General features: G+C 46.3%; 1 protein-coding gene across 7 annotated transcripts in view; it reads left to right on the top strand.

Annotated features, from left to right (window-relative positions):
• LOC309332144 (rap1 GTPase-activating protein 1-like) overlaps positions 1-11744 on the top strand; it is a 46064-nt gene extending 34320 nt beyond the window's left edge. For 2 of the 7 annotated variants that reach the window (XM_081845023.1, XM_081845020.1), the window contains exons 17-23: positions 1736-1897; positions 4783-4886; positions 7137-7253; positions 7874-8003; positions 8111-8213; positions 9403-9724; positions 11025-11744. In XM_081845023.1, coding sequence (XP_081701149.1) covers positions 1736-1897; positions 4783-4886; positions 7137-7253; positions 7874-8003; positions 8111-8213; positions 9403-9724; positions 11025-11031 — 945 coding nt within the window. In that variant the 3' untranslated portion in view covers positions 11032-11744. The remainder of the gene's footprint in view (positions 1-1735; positions 1898-4782; positions 4887-7136; positions 7254-7873; positions 8004-8110; positions 8214-9402; positions 9725-11024) is intronic. The other 5 variants (XM_081845025.1, XM_081845024.1, XM_081845021.1 and 2 more) reach the window with 5 other exon arrangements.
• Positions 11745-12662: the final 918 nt, after the last annotated feature.

The following is a 12662-nucleotide window of genomic DNA, read 5'->3' as shown; positions in this document are numbered from 1 at the left end:
AGCACGTCAAAGTGCAAGTAGATAAATAGGTGCCACTCCGGCGGGAAGGTAAACGGCGTTTCTGTGCGCTGCTCTGGTTCACCAGAAGTGGCTTAATCATGCTGGCCACATGACCCGAAAGCTGTACGCCGGCTCCCTCAGCCAATAAAGTGAGATGAGCACCACAATCCCAGAGTCGGCCACGACTGGACCTAATGGTCAGGGGTCCCTTTACCTTTAATGGTCAGACCATTATCTGGCAAAGTTGGGTCTTGTAGTGTCATTCCCTCTCTGCCATTAGGAGGGTCTACCCCCAGAGACATATGGAATCCAAGGGGTTCTGGAATGCTTGGGGGGATTTTTCAGAAGCCAAGGTTGGCGGTCCTGTTGAGCTTCAGTGTTGCTGTGGAATAGTGAGATGCATTGAGCTGGTGACGCAATTACTCCTGAGTTCATTTTCCAAAATTGTGGAACCTGGAGAGCTCACTGGGTGTCTATGGCTCTCCAAGCCATGAAACAGGATAAATGAAGTCTAGAGTACAATGGCATACAATCCAATGCAAAGTCGGTCAGAGGTGTGCTAGAGCACATAGGTGCGCCTACTGCAAAGAAGACTTAATTTGCTTACCCCATCACACCTTTGAGTAGCTAGCCAGCAGAGATGTGCTAAGGGGGCTGCCAACTCTTGTCACTGGGAATAGAGTGCCAGCTGTGACATATTTGCCAGCGGCTTTGAGAATAAAATCACCAGCTGTTGAGCTGAATGCTACCATTGTTACAGAGCTGGGTGAGGTGTCCAACACAACATCTTGCCCAATCTTGTGGGATCAGCTGATGAGGTTTGAGGACGTGGGCAAGGTGTTTGCAGTGGTTTGGCCCACATGTGTGCTCAACATCTGGCCATCATGACTCATCTGAAGTACCTGAGCTCCTGGAGGAGGCAGTGATGCAGCAACTCCTGAAGAAGCCCTGCTTGAACCCCGAGGAACTTTGATGACTATGGACCAGTCACTAATATTGGACTACCACCCGATCACTTTTTGGGATAAGGTGCTTGAGAGGGTCGTCCAGCTGCAGACACCATTGGAAGGAATTGGTTATCTTGACCCCTTTCAGTCTGGGTTTAGGTCCAGTTTGAGGACAGAATGGCCTTAGGCATCCTGATGGATGTCCTTCTTCAGGAGAGGGACAGGGAGAGTGCAACCTCACTGCTTTTGCTTGATCTCTCAGCAGCTTTTGATGCCATTGACCACAGTATCCTCTTGCACCTTCTCTGTGAGTTGGTGGTTCTGCTCATATCTACAGTGCCAGGTCCAAATAATAGTGTTGGAGCAGGCATAGGCAAACTCGGCCCTCCAGATGTTTTGGGACTACAACTCCCATCATCCCTAGCTAACAGGACCAATGGTCAGGGATGATGGGAGTTGTAGTTCCAAAACATCTGGAGGGACGAGTTTGCCTATGCCTGTGTTGAAGGATTATATGTCTGCCCCCTGGTGCTTGTGCCATAGGCTAGGGACAACGTGTGCGTGGTTTTTATGAGAGAGCTCTTCAGGAGGTTGTGGGTTAGGTTAGCAGAAGCGAGTTCTGTCCGCTTGGAAACAACACCTTGTCTGTAGGAAGCGGGGTGTTTCTGAGCTCATGCCTGTTCCCTCCGCTTCCTTCCACCCAGCCCACCAGCATCCTATAGTGCTCTTCATGATGTCCTTTTGTGTGTCTGTGAATGTGTCTGTCTCCCTGTTGCCCTTCTCTCCAGCGGGTGATCCGGGGCCGTAGCCAGAGCCTGGATACCATGGGGATAGCCATGAGGAAGCAGCACCAACAGCAGCAGCAGCCATCAACTCCACCCAATCGCCCAGCTACTGCTGGCCTTGCCCTCAACCAGAGTGTCGCCGAAGGCACCAAGGCTATTGCTGCGGTAAGGTATTGGGGAGGTGGCATCATGGGGTGGAGACCAGCATGTACTCAGTCCTTTGCCACTATCCCCTACCACTGTGTACCCGCTGCTCTTCAACATTTTCTGTCTCCAGCTATTAATGTCTCCTTGTCTTGGTGGTGTTTTGTGGCTATTTTCTGTTGGGCTCCCTGCCACCCCATCTCTCTATGTTCATTTCCCTATCCTGTTCCTCTGAGACCTGATTCTATTCATTTGCCAATTCTGACTCTGAAAACAATTTGAGGAACAGGGAAAGCATTTAGGGAGAATCTGAATAAATTGTGCTATTGGTTTTTTTTAATTGCTGAGCACTGCCTTGGTGTTTTATGTGAGAATATAAAAACTTTTACAGAGGAATAAAAGATGCTGATGATACCCTCAGAAATTTCACATAGACATTTCATGTTTGGTCTTGGTGACAAGATGAATCCCTTCAGGACCCTTTAGCATTGATGCTGAGCAGTAGTTCTCCTGCAGCAGTTGTGGAATCAGTCCCCAAGGCAGGAATGGGACCCCCAAAACCCTATGCCACTGATTCCTAACGCAGAACAGGTTATCCATAAGGGGTACAATGTTCAGTGATTCCAAAAGCTACTGAGAGACCCAGGAGAAATGGTGAAGTTCCATTCCTGGCATTCTTCTCTCGGCACTGGTTATCCTTTGGAGTGTCAAGGGTGGTTTATGTGCCAAAAACAGGCCTGAAACTAGACTGAAATTTAATTTTGAGGGAACTAAAAAAGATTCCATAAGAGCCCGCTTATAGAACCTCTCCCACCACCTTGTTGATGGCTGGAGAGGTTTAGAACAGTGTGTTTGTTGGGTAGAGCAGTGTTTCCCAACCTTGGGCCTCCAGATGTTTTTGGCCTACAACTCCCATCATCCCTAGCTAGCAAGACCAGTGGTCAGGGATGATGGGAATTGTAGTTCAAAAACAGCTGGGGGCCCAAGGTTGGGAAACACTGGGGTAGAGCATACTGCTGACCTTACTTAGGATTGTTCTACCCAAGTATGCTCACCTCCTGACTACGGACCACTTGGTGGAAATCTGCAGCAAGTTAGTTTTGCCTGCCAAGACTTGACTGTTCAGTGATGGACTGCATGGCAGGGTGAGATGAAGCGGTGTCTGGAATGAAAGAACTAATAGCTAGAAGTGTTGCATTAGTTGCTGTTCCTTTGCTTGGCATTAATGTTACCAGTGCATTTGGTGCTGCTCTAGTTCAGGGCATCCTCTGATTGTCCAAGTGGGAATTCAGTCCTTTGCACAAGCACTGAAGGCACCTGATGAGAAGGCCATTTTCGAGAGAGTCTGGAGTTGCAATTATAGTGTGGAAAGCATGCTTATGTGAATTTTCATTCTCAAGAGAGTGCTTAAGGTGAGACCAGCACAGCCACCAGAGATGCTGTAGACTGAACCTGGGACCTTCTGCATTCAAAGCATGTGTTCTGCTATCCCTGAGCCATACATGCCCAACTCCCCTGGTGATAAGAAGCATGGCACAGAATGAATTCCTTCTGCGCTGAGGTTCCTCTGGCATGACTGGAAGAAGTTGGCAAAGTAGATATCTAAGTAGATGTGGCTCACATCTTAAGCCCGTTCTCACGGTACCAAAATTCTCAGTCGGATGTGAGTGCATTGTATGGTTTGCAGCAAGCAGTTTGATCCAGTGGTGGGATCCCATCAATCCCAGCCAGTGTAGCCCAATGGTGTGGAATGGTGGGAGTTGTAGACTAGACCATCTGGAGATCCACAGGTTCCTCAGCCCAGGATTAATTGGCTCATTAGACAGCACTCTAAATATGGTACTTCAGAAAGCTGTATTTGTGATGTAGCTTTTCATTTCTTCTTTTCCCCGATCAATGCTGGGGATTTAGCAGGTTTTCCAAACACTGAATGGAACTCAAGTGTCACACTATGATGAATGCACAAGCATTCTCTCCCATGTGCTGTTATGGGGGCTCTCACAACCCCTCAAGCCAATTTGGGGGGGCATTCAGGAAGGGATGGAAGCCCCATTGCGCAAGCAGAAGTCTTTGTGCAAGGCTGCCTTAGATGAATCCATCCTCCCATGTCCGGAGAAGCCAGGAAAGACATTGTCTCCTTTGGGGAATTCTGCAGGGAAAAGGTGATACCCACCATCTGCTGGAAGTAGGAGAAATGCCAAACAAATGTAAGGAAAGGGGGCGCTCTATACTTCCACCCCCACCTTTCCTTTTTTCTCCCTTCCTTTTTGGGCTAAGCTAGATATTGGAGTAAACTTACAGCTAGTGCTGGAAACTGCCTTTAGATGTTTAATCCCTGCCCCAGCCCCTGGGCACACACTTTGGCATCCCTGGTAGAAGCTGCATCCCACATTGCCCTGCCGCTGCTCCAGATCTTCAGCTGCTAATTATGTAGGGAGGAAAACTCTTCTGGGACAGAGGGAGAAGATGTGATGGGTTCCATTTTGGGCAGCAGGTGCACATTTACTGTAATGTCTAGCTTAGCCTCTGGGGCTGTACATGGCTTTACCTTGTGCTTTTCCGAGTCTATATTTCCCCCTGTCCTCCCCCTGTTGCTCTTTCATACATGCATTTCTGTCTACCGATCTTTCCATTTTCCCTCTCTCTCTCTCTCTCTCTCTCTCTCATATGTGTGTTGCTCTTTCTCTCTCTTGGCTCATCCCCTATTTGTCCAACTTTGACAGCTCCCACATCATGCTTGGGCACCTTGTGACTCTCTGGACAGGCTGCAACTGTTAGCATGGGGTAGCAATGCAAGGACAGGCCCTGGAGCCCAGTCTTCCATCTTCCCTCTAGCTCTTACCTTTTCTGCATCCTCCTCTTCCTCTGTCTCTCTTTTTTTCCTACTGTCCTTTCCTCCCCTCTAGTCCTTTGCCCTACCTGGGAGAAGCCCGTCACGCAACCGAGGTAGCCGCTTCAATGGGCGACGCAGTAGTGCAATTGGCATTGAGAACATCCAGGAGGAGAAAAGGTACGGACTGGGCTATAGGGACTTGGAGGACCAGAACATGGGCAGGGGAGAGGGATGGTGGAGAAATTCGGTTTGCATCTATAGGCTTGATTACCTAATCAGCACTTTCCTTAACAATAGGCAAACCAAAGCACAGCTGTCCCTTAAAATTTGCACACCTCTGAACTTTGCAATGACGTTCTCCAGTCCAAGTAGTGTGCACAAAAATACACAGCCTGAGGGGCTAAAGTGTGCGTATGAGTGCATGAGTGAAAAGAACATGCAAAAATGCTTTATAATAGGGGAAATTGCTTTGCAAAAAATGTGTATATTAGGGGGATTTTGCCGAAAAAATCTGATGCATTTTCATAAAATTCCATTAAAATTCTGGTGCATTTTCATATAATTCCATTAAAATTTCATAAAATTCTGGTGCATTTTCATAAAATTCCATTGAAATTCCATTTACATACAAACTGGTTTTTCAACAACAACAAATAATCACAAACTGATGTGGAATTGTGGGGAACTGAACTTATGATGGGGGTCGGGGGGGGGATGATGAAACTGAAGCCTAAATGGAGACACTGGATAAGACTCAAGGGAAGAATGGCAGAGAGGAAGGACCACCTGCCTTGAGCCATAGGCACATATCAAAGACAGAGGATTGTTTGGAAGACAGGTGAAGGTGGAATTATTGAGGCATCCTTCCCAGTGCTACCTGCACCCATTTTGTTTACCTCATTGTTTCATTGGATTTGGTGAAAACCACCAACAGGACAATAGGATTGAGTATGTCACGCTCCAGTACAGGCAGAAGTTCAGGTAGAAATATTTAAGTCCAATGGAAGAGGTAGTGACAGTTGGTAAACCTTAGCCACCGTCAGCAGTTCATGCACTCAGAACAAAGAGTATTTTAGGTGTGTATTGCTCTGTCTCGCTCTATAAAAAATAAAAATCCCACAACTTCAGTTTTGCCAAAAGACCATTGATTGGGTGGAAGGACGGGAACCAACCCTGCCCTGACCCTTACAAATTGTCTGCTGCTGAGTCCCATCACCACAAGTGTCACCCTCCTTGGTGGTACACTTAGGCCATCATGGAAGCTAGAGCAACAATTGAAACCACTTATTAAACACTTATTAGCATAATTTGTGATTCAGCTGCTGACAGTGTCTGAAGTCTACTTAACAGTGCAATCCCCATATCTACTCAGAAGTGAGTCCCATTCAGTTGTGGGTTAAGGGTTATTTACTCCCCAGGTAAGTGTGTTTCCTTCCTCCCTCTTTGTGCCACACCCTTTATCCTGCTGCTCCAGTAAAAATTGACAGGACCATTAAAGCTAAAAGAAGCAAACGCTGTCAGGAGATGCCCCCATGTGTCTTGGGCAGGCAAGGTCTCCTCCGTTTGCTGTCTGTCTGGTCCAAATCTGGTTTAAAGATAAGGAATCAGAAAAAAAGGGGAACAGGAGCCGTGAAGTTGCCCAGTGATAGCAGCACCTAGACATTCTCCTGATGTTTTCCCCATAATGGTGAGATTGTATTGCAATTCTATTTAAATTTCAGCAATTATTTCTAAATTTGCAACTTATACATGTGAATTACCATCTGTAGATTTGTTCTCATTTTTTGCAGTGCATAACCAGCCAACCTACTCTTAAGTTATGTGCAGAATGACCTGGTGATTCTTTATTCTGGAGACTGCAAAGTACAGTTGGAGCGGCCATCCTCTCCCAAGACTTTTGGCCTTTAAAGCTCCTGTCCTCCTCAGAATGAGCAGAGCTAAAATCTTGAAAGTGAAATCTGATGTGCCCTGCATATTTGTCAAACCTGTGCTATATATGTAGATAGAAGGAACCAACCTACTTTATTGCAAATTTGAGTACACACAGCCTATATCTCTGCTTAAATCTTTCTTTTCATGATTAGAGTGCATTTCAGTTGGAATTCTAAGTGAGCTAAACCTAAAAACCGTTGTTTCTGCCAATCAAGATTCTTCAGCATGCAGTATCATGGGTCTGAAATGTATATAAAATATGTTTTAGTTTTGACCTGTTAAATTGGCCTGTTCACCATAATTGAGATTTGGGCTAAGAATGGGGAAGCCCCATGAACCAATGGATTTGCATTCCCATAACCTTTGGAGGAACTCATTCTGTCCCCATATGGGCTGAAGGAGAATTTAAGGGTCATAAAGAAATGAAGCCACTGGATTTCATGCAAGGACTCTTGGCTCCATGTTGGAAATGTTTTTGTTCCCTTTCCTCCAAAGCAAAGACATCGCTGAAAGGATACAGAAAGTATTGGAGAGCCCAGGGCCCTTCTTTGACCTCAAGTCGGACGGCTCTTCCAGTCCCAGCTCCCCAGAATTCCCCAACAGGAAGAACAAGTGAGTTGAGAACAAAAGAACGCTGGGAAGCCTTGTGTAAAGTGGGGGGGGGGGACTTCCATCCTGCCATGTTATATTAACAGGAAAGAGAGGGTGATTGAGCCAATGCAGCATAATAGAGTAGTGGACTAGGACTTTGGAAACCAGGGTTCATATCCCCAGTTGGCTATGAGACTCACTGGGTGACTTTGGCCCAAGCTTACCTCACAGGGTTGTTGTGATGATAACAATGAGGAGAGCAATGTATACCACCTTCAGCTCCTGGGAGAAAAGTTGAGATATACATTTAACGAACAATAAACAGTGTTTCATTTTTAAATGTGTGTATTGAGCTCTAATGAACTAGACGCAGTGTTTCCCAACCTTGTGCCTCCAGCTGTTTTTGGACTACAGTTCCCATCATCCCTTGCCACTGGTCTTGCTAGTCAGGGATGATGGGAGTTGTAGTTCAAAAACAGCTGGAGGCACAAGGTTGGGAAACACTGAACTAGAGGACCTGAGCAAGTCTGGGCAGGCTTTTAAGTGAGGCTTTTGTCACAGAGGCTTATGAACTGTAATGCTGGGCTGGTGGCCTTTGAGATTTATGAGGGTGATGATTTGGGGCTTGTGTGTTCCTCCAGCAGAGCGCTCTCCGGTCAGACATCAGGATATTGCGTGATGCAGCCCTTGTCCCGTTCCTCGTCCAACGTGAGCAGCTGTTGCAGCGGAGTGAGAGAAAACGAGACGTCGGAGGAGGAGGAGAACGAGGCGGTCAGTGTGGGGGTCTTGGAAATCCCCTTTCCACTCAGGTAGTCCTCCTGTCCCAGCTGAGCAGCTGCAGCATCCTCTAAGGCCCGTTCTCCATTTCTCTTGTGCAGGAGTTGATGTGTTCCCTTGAAGGTCCCCAAAAGCAGGAGTCCCTGACTCAGAGCGCGTGGTTAGACGATGGCGTCTGCACACCCAGCAGTACCAGCTCACCAGGTAAAAACCAAACGAGGTCTTGCAGGTTCTAGGACAAGACTTGTTTGGGTGAACTAACAGGTAACCTTTGCATTATCATTGCTGCTGCAAAGCCATCCCACATTGCACTGACTGCGAGTAGATGGGAACTTTCCCATTTTGATGTCCCTCATGGAGGAGGGATGATAGCACAAGAAGGACTTCTGTGCCTATTTGCATGAGAAGGATGTGGCTACAATTTTCCAAATTGAACCAAAGATTCACTATCTTTTTGGAAAAAACCCAGTTCTGACCAAGAGGCAGGAATCATTTGAGAATGACAGCTGTCTTTCCTTGAAGCTGGAAAGCAGTATCACACTTTCAGCTGCTGAAGAACTACCTGGTTTCTTTACAATATGCTAAAGCAAATCAAATACATCCTCTTTTCTTTCTCTTGATTCTACTTCCTCCTGACAAATCCTAGAGAGGTGGACTTTGGCTAAAGGCATGAATAAAATGCAGCATCGACCAATGACCCAGTGTGGTACATTCCTTTCTTACAGGGACCAGCCATATGCTTCTGGCAGCTTGAAGGCAATATGCCTCTCCTACTGGTGTTCTCCAGCAACTGGTGTTTAGGGATACAATGGCTTTGCATCTGGGAGTTTCATTTAGCCCTCGTGACCAAGAACCATTAATGGACATGTTCTCCGTTTTGAAACCACCTAGGGGCTGATGATGATACCTTTAAAATGTGCTACCACATTTGAACATATTTAAGTGTTGTTTGGTGGTTTATTCATTTTTTAAAGCAGAATGGGGAGACCCCAATTTGGATCAGGACTCATAAAGGCACATTGTTTTCCCCTGAACATTATTCAATCATGCAATGAAAAACCAGGAAAACAGGTATAATGGTCTAGGCAATTACAAGTAAAACAATTCTTAACAAAAGCAGTGGGTAATAGGTTGAATATTATGCTTGAAATTTATGTTCTAAGGCTAGGAGGGCTGAAAATGTAGAACAGTGTCTACTGAATATCTCTACAATGGTAAAACAGGGGCAGCAATTTACCAGGGACAGGTATCAGAAAATGGCTGATGTCCCAAGTAAATTAGCAGTACTGTAGCATCCTGTATATAGCTGGCAGGAACCTGAGTGGGGTTGGATCTATTGCGCCAGAAATAGCTTGATTTAACCTTTCTAAATAAAATGCTTAATTCCTTTCAGTAACTCAGCTGCTCCCGCCAAGCAGTGCTGCAGGCTCCATGGAGAAGGGGAAAGGCAGCAAAGTGGATGCTCATCGTTACAGTCCAGTATGTTCTTCTTTTCTTTTCCCCATGACATTAAGGAGGCAGGGAGGTGATTTCATGGGTTCTTCGTATACTGGAAAGCAGAGGGGTAAAGGGAAGAATGCTAAAGAAACTGCCACTTCCTTGTTCCACAGGCCTCCATTTTGTGCTGTGTGTGATGTCATCGCTGGAGGGGTGTCTCAGTGCATGCTGGGTAATTCTCAGGTAATCCGCACCCTAGGGAGCCTCGGTGCCCTAGGGTAAGGGGACAAGGGCATGTGGGCGAAAGGTGATGGAAAGGAAGAGGGCTCTCTTTGTCACCCTCCGCATTCCCTGATGGGAAAACAGGAGGCTGACTTTGTGGCTCTCCCCAGACACACAGGCAGCTCCTGTGTCTTCTCTTCCCAAACCCCTCACACCAATCTGAACTTCTTTCCCAAGACAACTGCTCTGTGCCCCCATCACAAACACACCTCCGCTGCATCTAGCAGGGTCTGCAAGTTTCTTGGCGAATTCCCCAAGATTCTTGTTTCCCACAATGCCCTTTCCCCCCAGCCCCATCCATCTCTCTGTGTTACTGCAGCTTTTTTTTTATTTTTTTGCGCTCAAATCATCTCTGCTCACTGGCTAGCTTTGTGCTTCTGTCAATCTGTTTCCTGCCTCTGTCATTGATGGGGAGGTGCATCCTTCATTAGTTTGTCTTCAAGAAAGGGGGAGGGACTCCCAAGGACTGTGGAAGCTTTTCAAGGTAATCAGACACCTTTTCCATGGGGCGAGTTACTTGCCCCCTGAACAGTACCTGATCGGACACAATGATTATATTCTGCCCAGGTTTGTTTCTGTGCAAACAGAACTCACTGGATGTGCTGTTCCAGCTTCGTATGGCAGGGGTGCTTATGAAAATTAACATGCAGCCCATAAGTGGTAACTAGAGCAGGTTACTTGTGCCCCACAGCTTTGGTGGCCACAGGAGGTGCCATAAGAAGCAAAAAACTCAAGAACTGCACTGGTCTGATTCATATACCAATTTGTAGCTTTGTTCAGATCCAGTAAAGGTAACCCAACTAACATGGCTGAATTTGTCACACACGCTTGTCAGAACACGCTTGCAAATTGTCCCAGTGGGACTTGGAAATACGTTGTGTTGAAATGCTTTTCACCTAATCAGCCTGGCGGATCTGAATACTGCCCTCTCAGCTGCATCCATATTATATTATGAGATTGCTTTTCATGGCTTAAGGGAAATAAAAAATTTCTGTAAAAGCTTCCCATGAGATTTTGCTCATCCCTGGTTGTGTGTCTCCATATATGAACCTGGATTCTTTATGGAGATTGCTGGTAAAAGCTGGTTCCCCAGCTACTGTGCTGCCTGGTATAGTATCACTCCACCTCTGGTCTAGGGAATGTACTTGCCCTTCGTTAGCATTCACAGATGGAACTGCTTCGATTTGTTAAGCTTTACCAAAGTGTAGGAAGAACAAAGTTGCTTTGGGGTCCCATGATCCCATTTGTCCCATGAATCTACTCAGCTGTTATCAACTTTCCTGTCCGTGCTTGCAGGATTTGATGCCAAAGTGAGACCTCAACAGCAGCTCACCCAGATGGCCGGAGGAGTTCGATGCTGGATTCCTCAAGAACGCCTGACCTGACCTTTCTGCTTCATTCAGTTACAGCTGCACCACAGGCAGTAAGGAAACCAACCACAAAAGTCCAAATCGTGGCATTCGCTCACCCACATGTGTCATTCTAGTTCAGCAACCTCAGGAGATCAAAAAGTCAAGAGGGGGGAACAGGGGTCTCCTGCCATAGTTTCAGAAACAAACAAGAGGAGAGAGATCTTTCTGTCTGTCCTCATAACTGCTAAAATTTAAAAACCCAAGATGTGCCCCCCCCCAAGGGCCTTCTTAGGAAGGCTGTGTTTGTATCCATTCTTCTGAGCACAGGCTTTATAAAACTAAGGAATGAAAGCCCTTAACACTCTAAGGATGGCACCTGGTATGTAAGAGCTCCTCAACTGCTTTATGCAGCGTAGGTATCTTGTGCCAAAGTGCACAGGTGTCTGATGGTGGGAGGGGTTTGTGTTCATCTCATCCTTCATGGGATTCAACAGGTCTTTGTTTGGTATCTCACTGTACAACAGTCCCTCCAACCACTCCATTCTCCCTTAAGTCTCTGTGCCATCAAGAACCTATAAATGTGAATTTGTGACCCTTGCTCCATGCTTGTTGTGTCTGTGGTGTCTGGGCTTGCAATAAAAGACTACTGTGACCAATATGCTCTGATCTTCGTTGTGGTTTCTTAAGTGTTCCTCCCAAGAACTATTTGGGCTTAAAATAAGGGGTCTGGCCTGCACCACATTATCTTCCCGTGCCTTATTTTAGCAAAGATGAACAGGTAAAAACACCGTGTGACCTTAAGACAGTTCCACCCCACTGAAAGTGTGAAGCATGAGATCAGTTTAAATTCTTTGGTCTTGGGACGAAGTGCTACACACACTTTTGTCTGTTCTTTGATGCACGGTAACACTGATCTCAGCATCCAGATGCAGGTTTTGGATACAGGAATTGTTCTTGTTAGTAAGCAAAGGTTGCAAATTGGGAGGAAACACACATCCACCAAAAACCTGTGTAACCTGAAATCAGGGTGATTTCTTGTTCTTGTTTGTTTGTGAAGCACAACACCACAGCGATTCAGCTGTGGCACTCAAGCAGAGGCTGTTCACCAAGCACAAAAGAAATCAGTTCCTGCAACTCACTGCTCTACTTCTAATAAGGCTCACTGTAGATGCTTTTCCCGGGAGAAGAGCGCTTCAATGCTGGAAATGCAACAGCACTTCTTTCCCTTCTCCACCCACAGTCTCTCAAGTATCCTAATCCATGTATATTTATCTTGTCTTGTTTAATTAAAGTACAGAGGTACCTCAGGTTACATATGCTTCAGGTTACACACGCTTCAGGTTACACACTCCACTAACCCAGAAATGGTGCTTCAGGTTAAGAACTTTGCTTCAGGATGAGAACAGAAATCGTGCTCCGGCGGCGCAGCACCAGCAGGAGGCCCCATTAGCTAAAGTGGTGCTTCAGGTTAAGAACAGTTTCAGGTTAAGAACGGACCTCCGGAACGAATTAAGTACTTAACCCGAGGTACCACTGTACCAAACAGCTGTTTCATGTTGTGTCTGAATGAAATTAAGATTCA

Source organism: Podarcis erhardii (genome assembly GCF_964252035.2).
Source record: "Podarcis erhardii genome assembly, chromosome: 17".
Taxonomy (NCBI): domain Eukaryota; kingdom Metazoa; phylum Chordata; class Lepidosauria; order Squamata; family Lacertidae; genus Podarcis; species Podarcis erhardii.
This window is presented reverse-complemented; position numbering and strand designations above follow the sequence as displayed.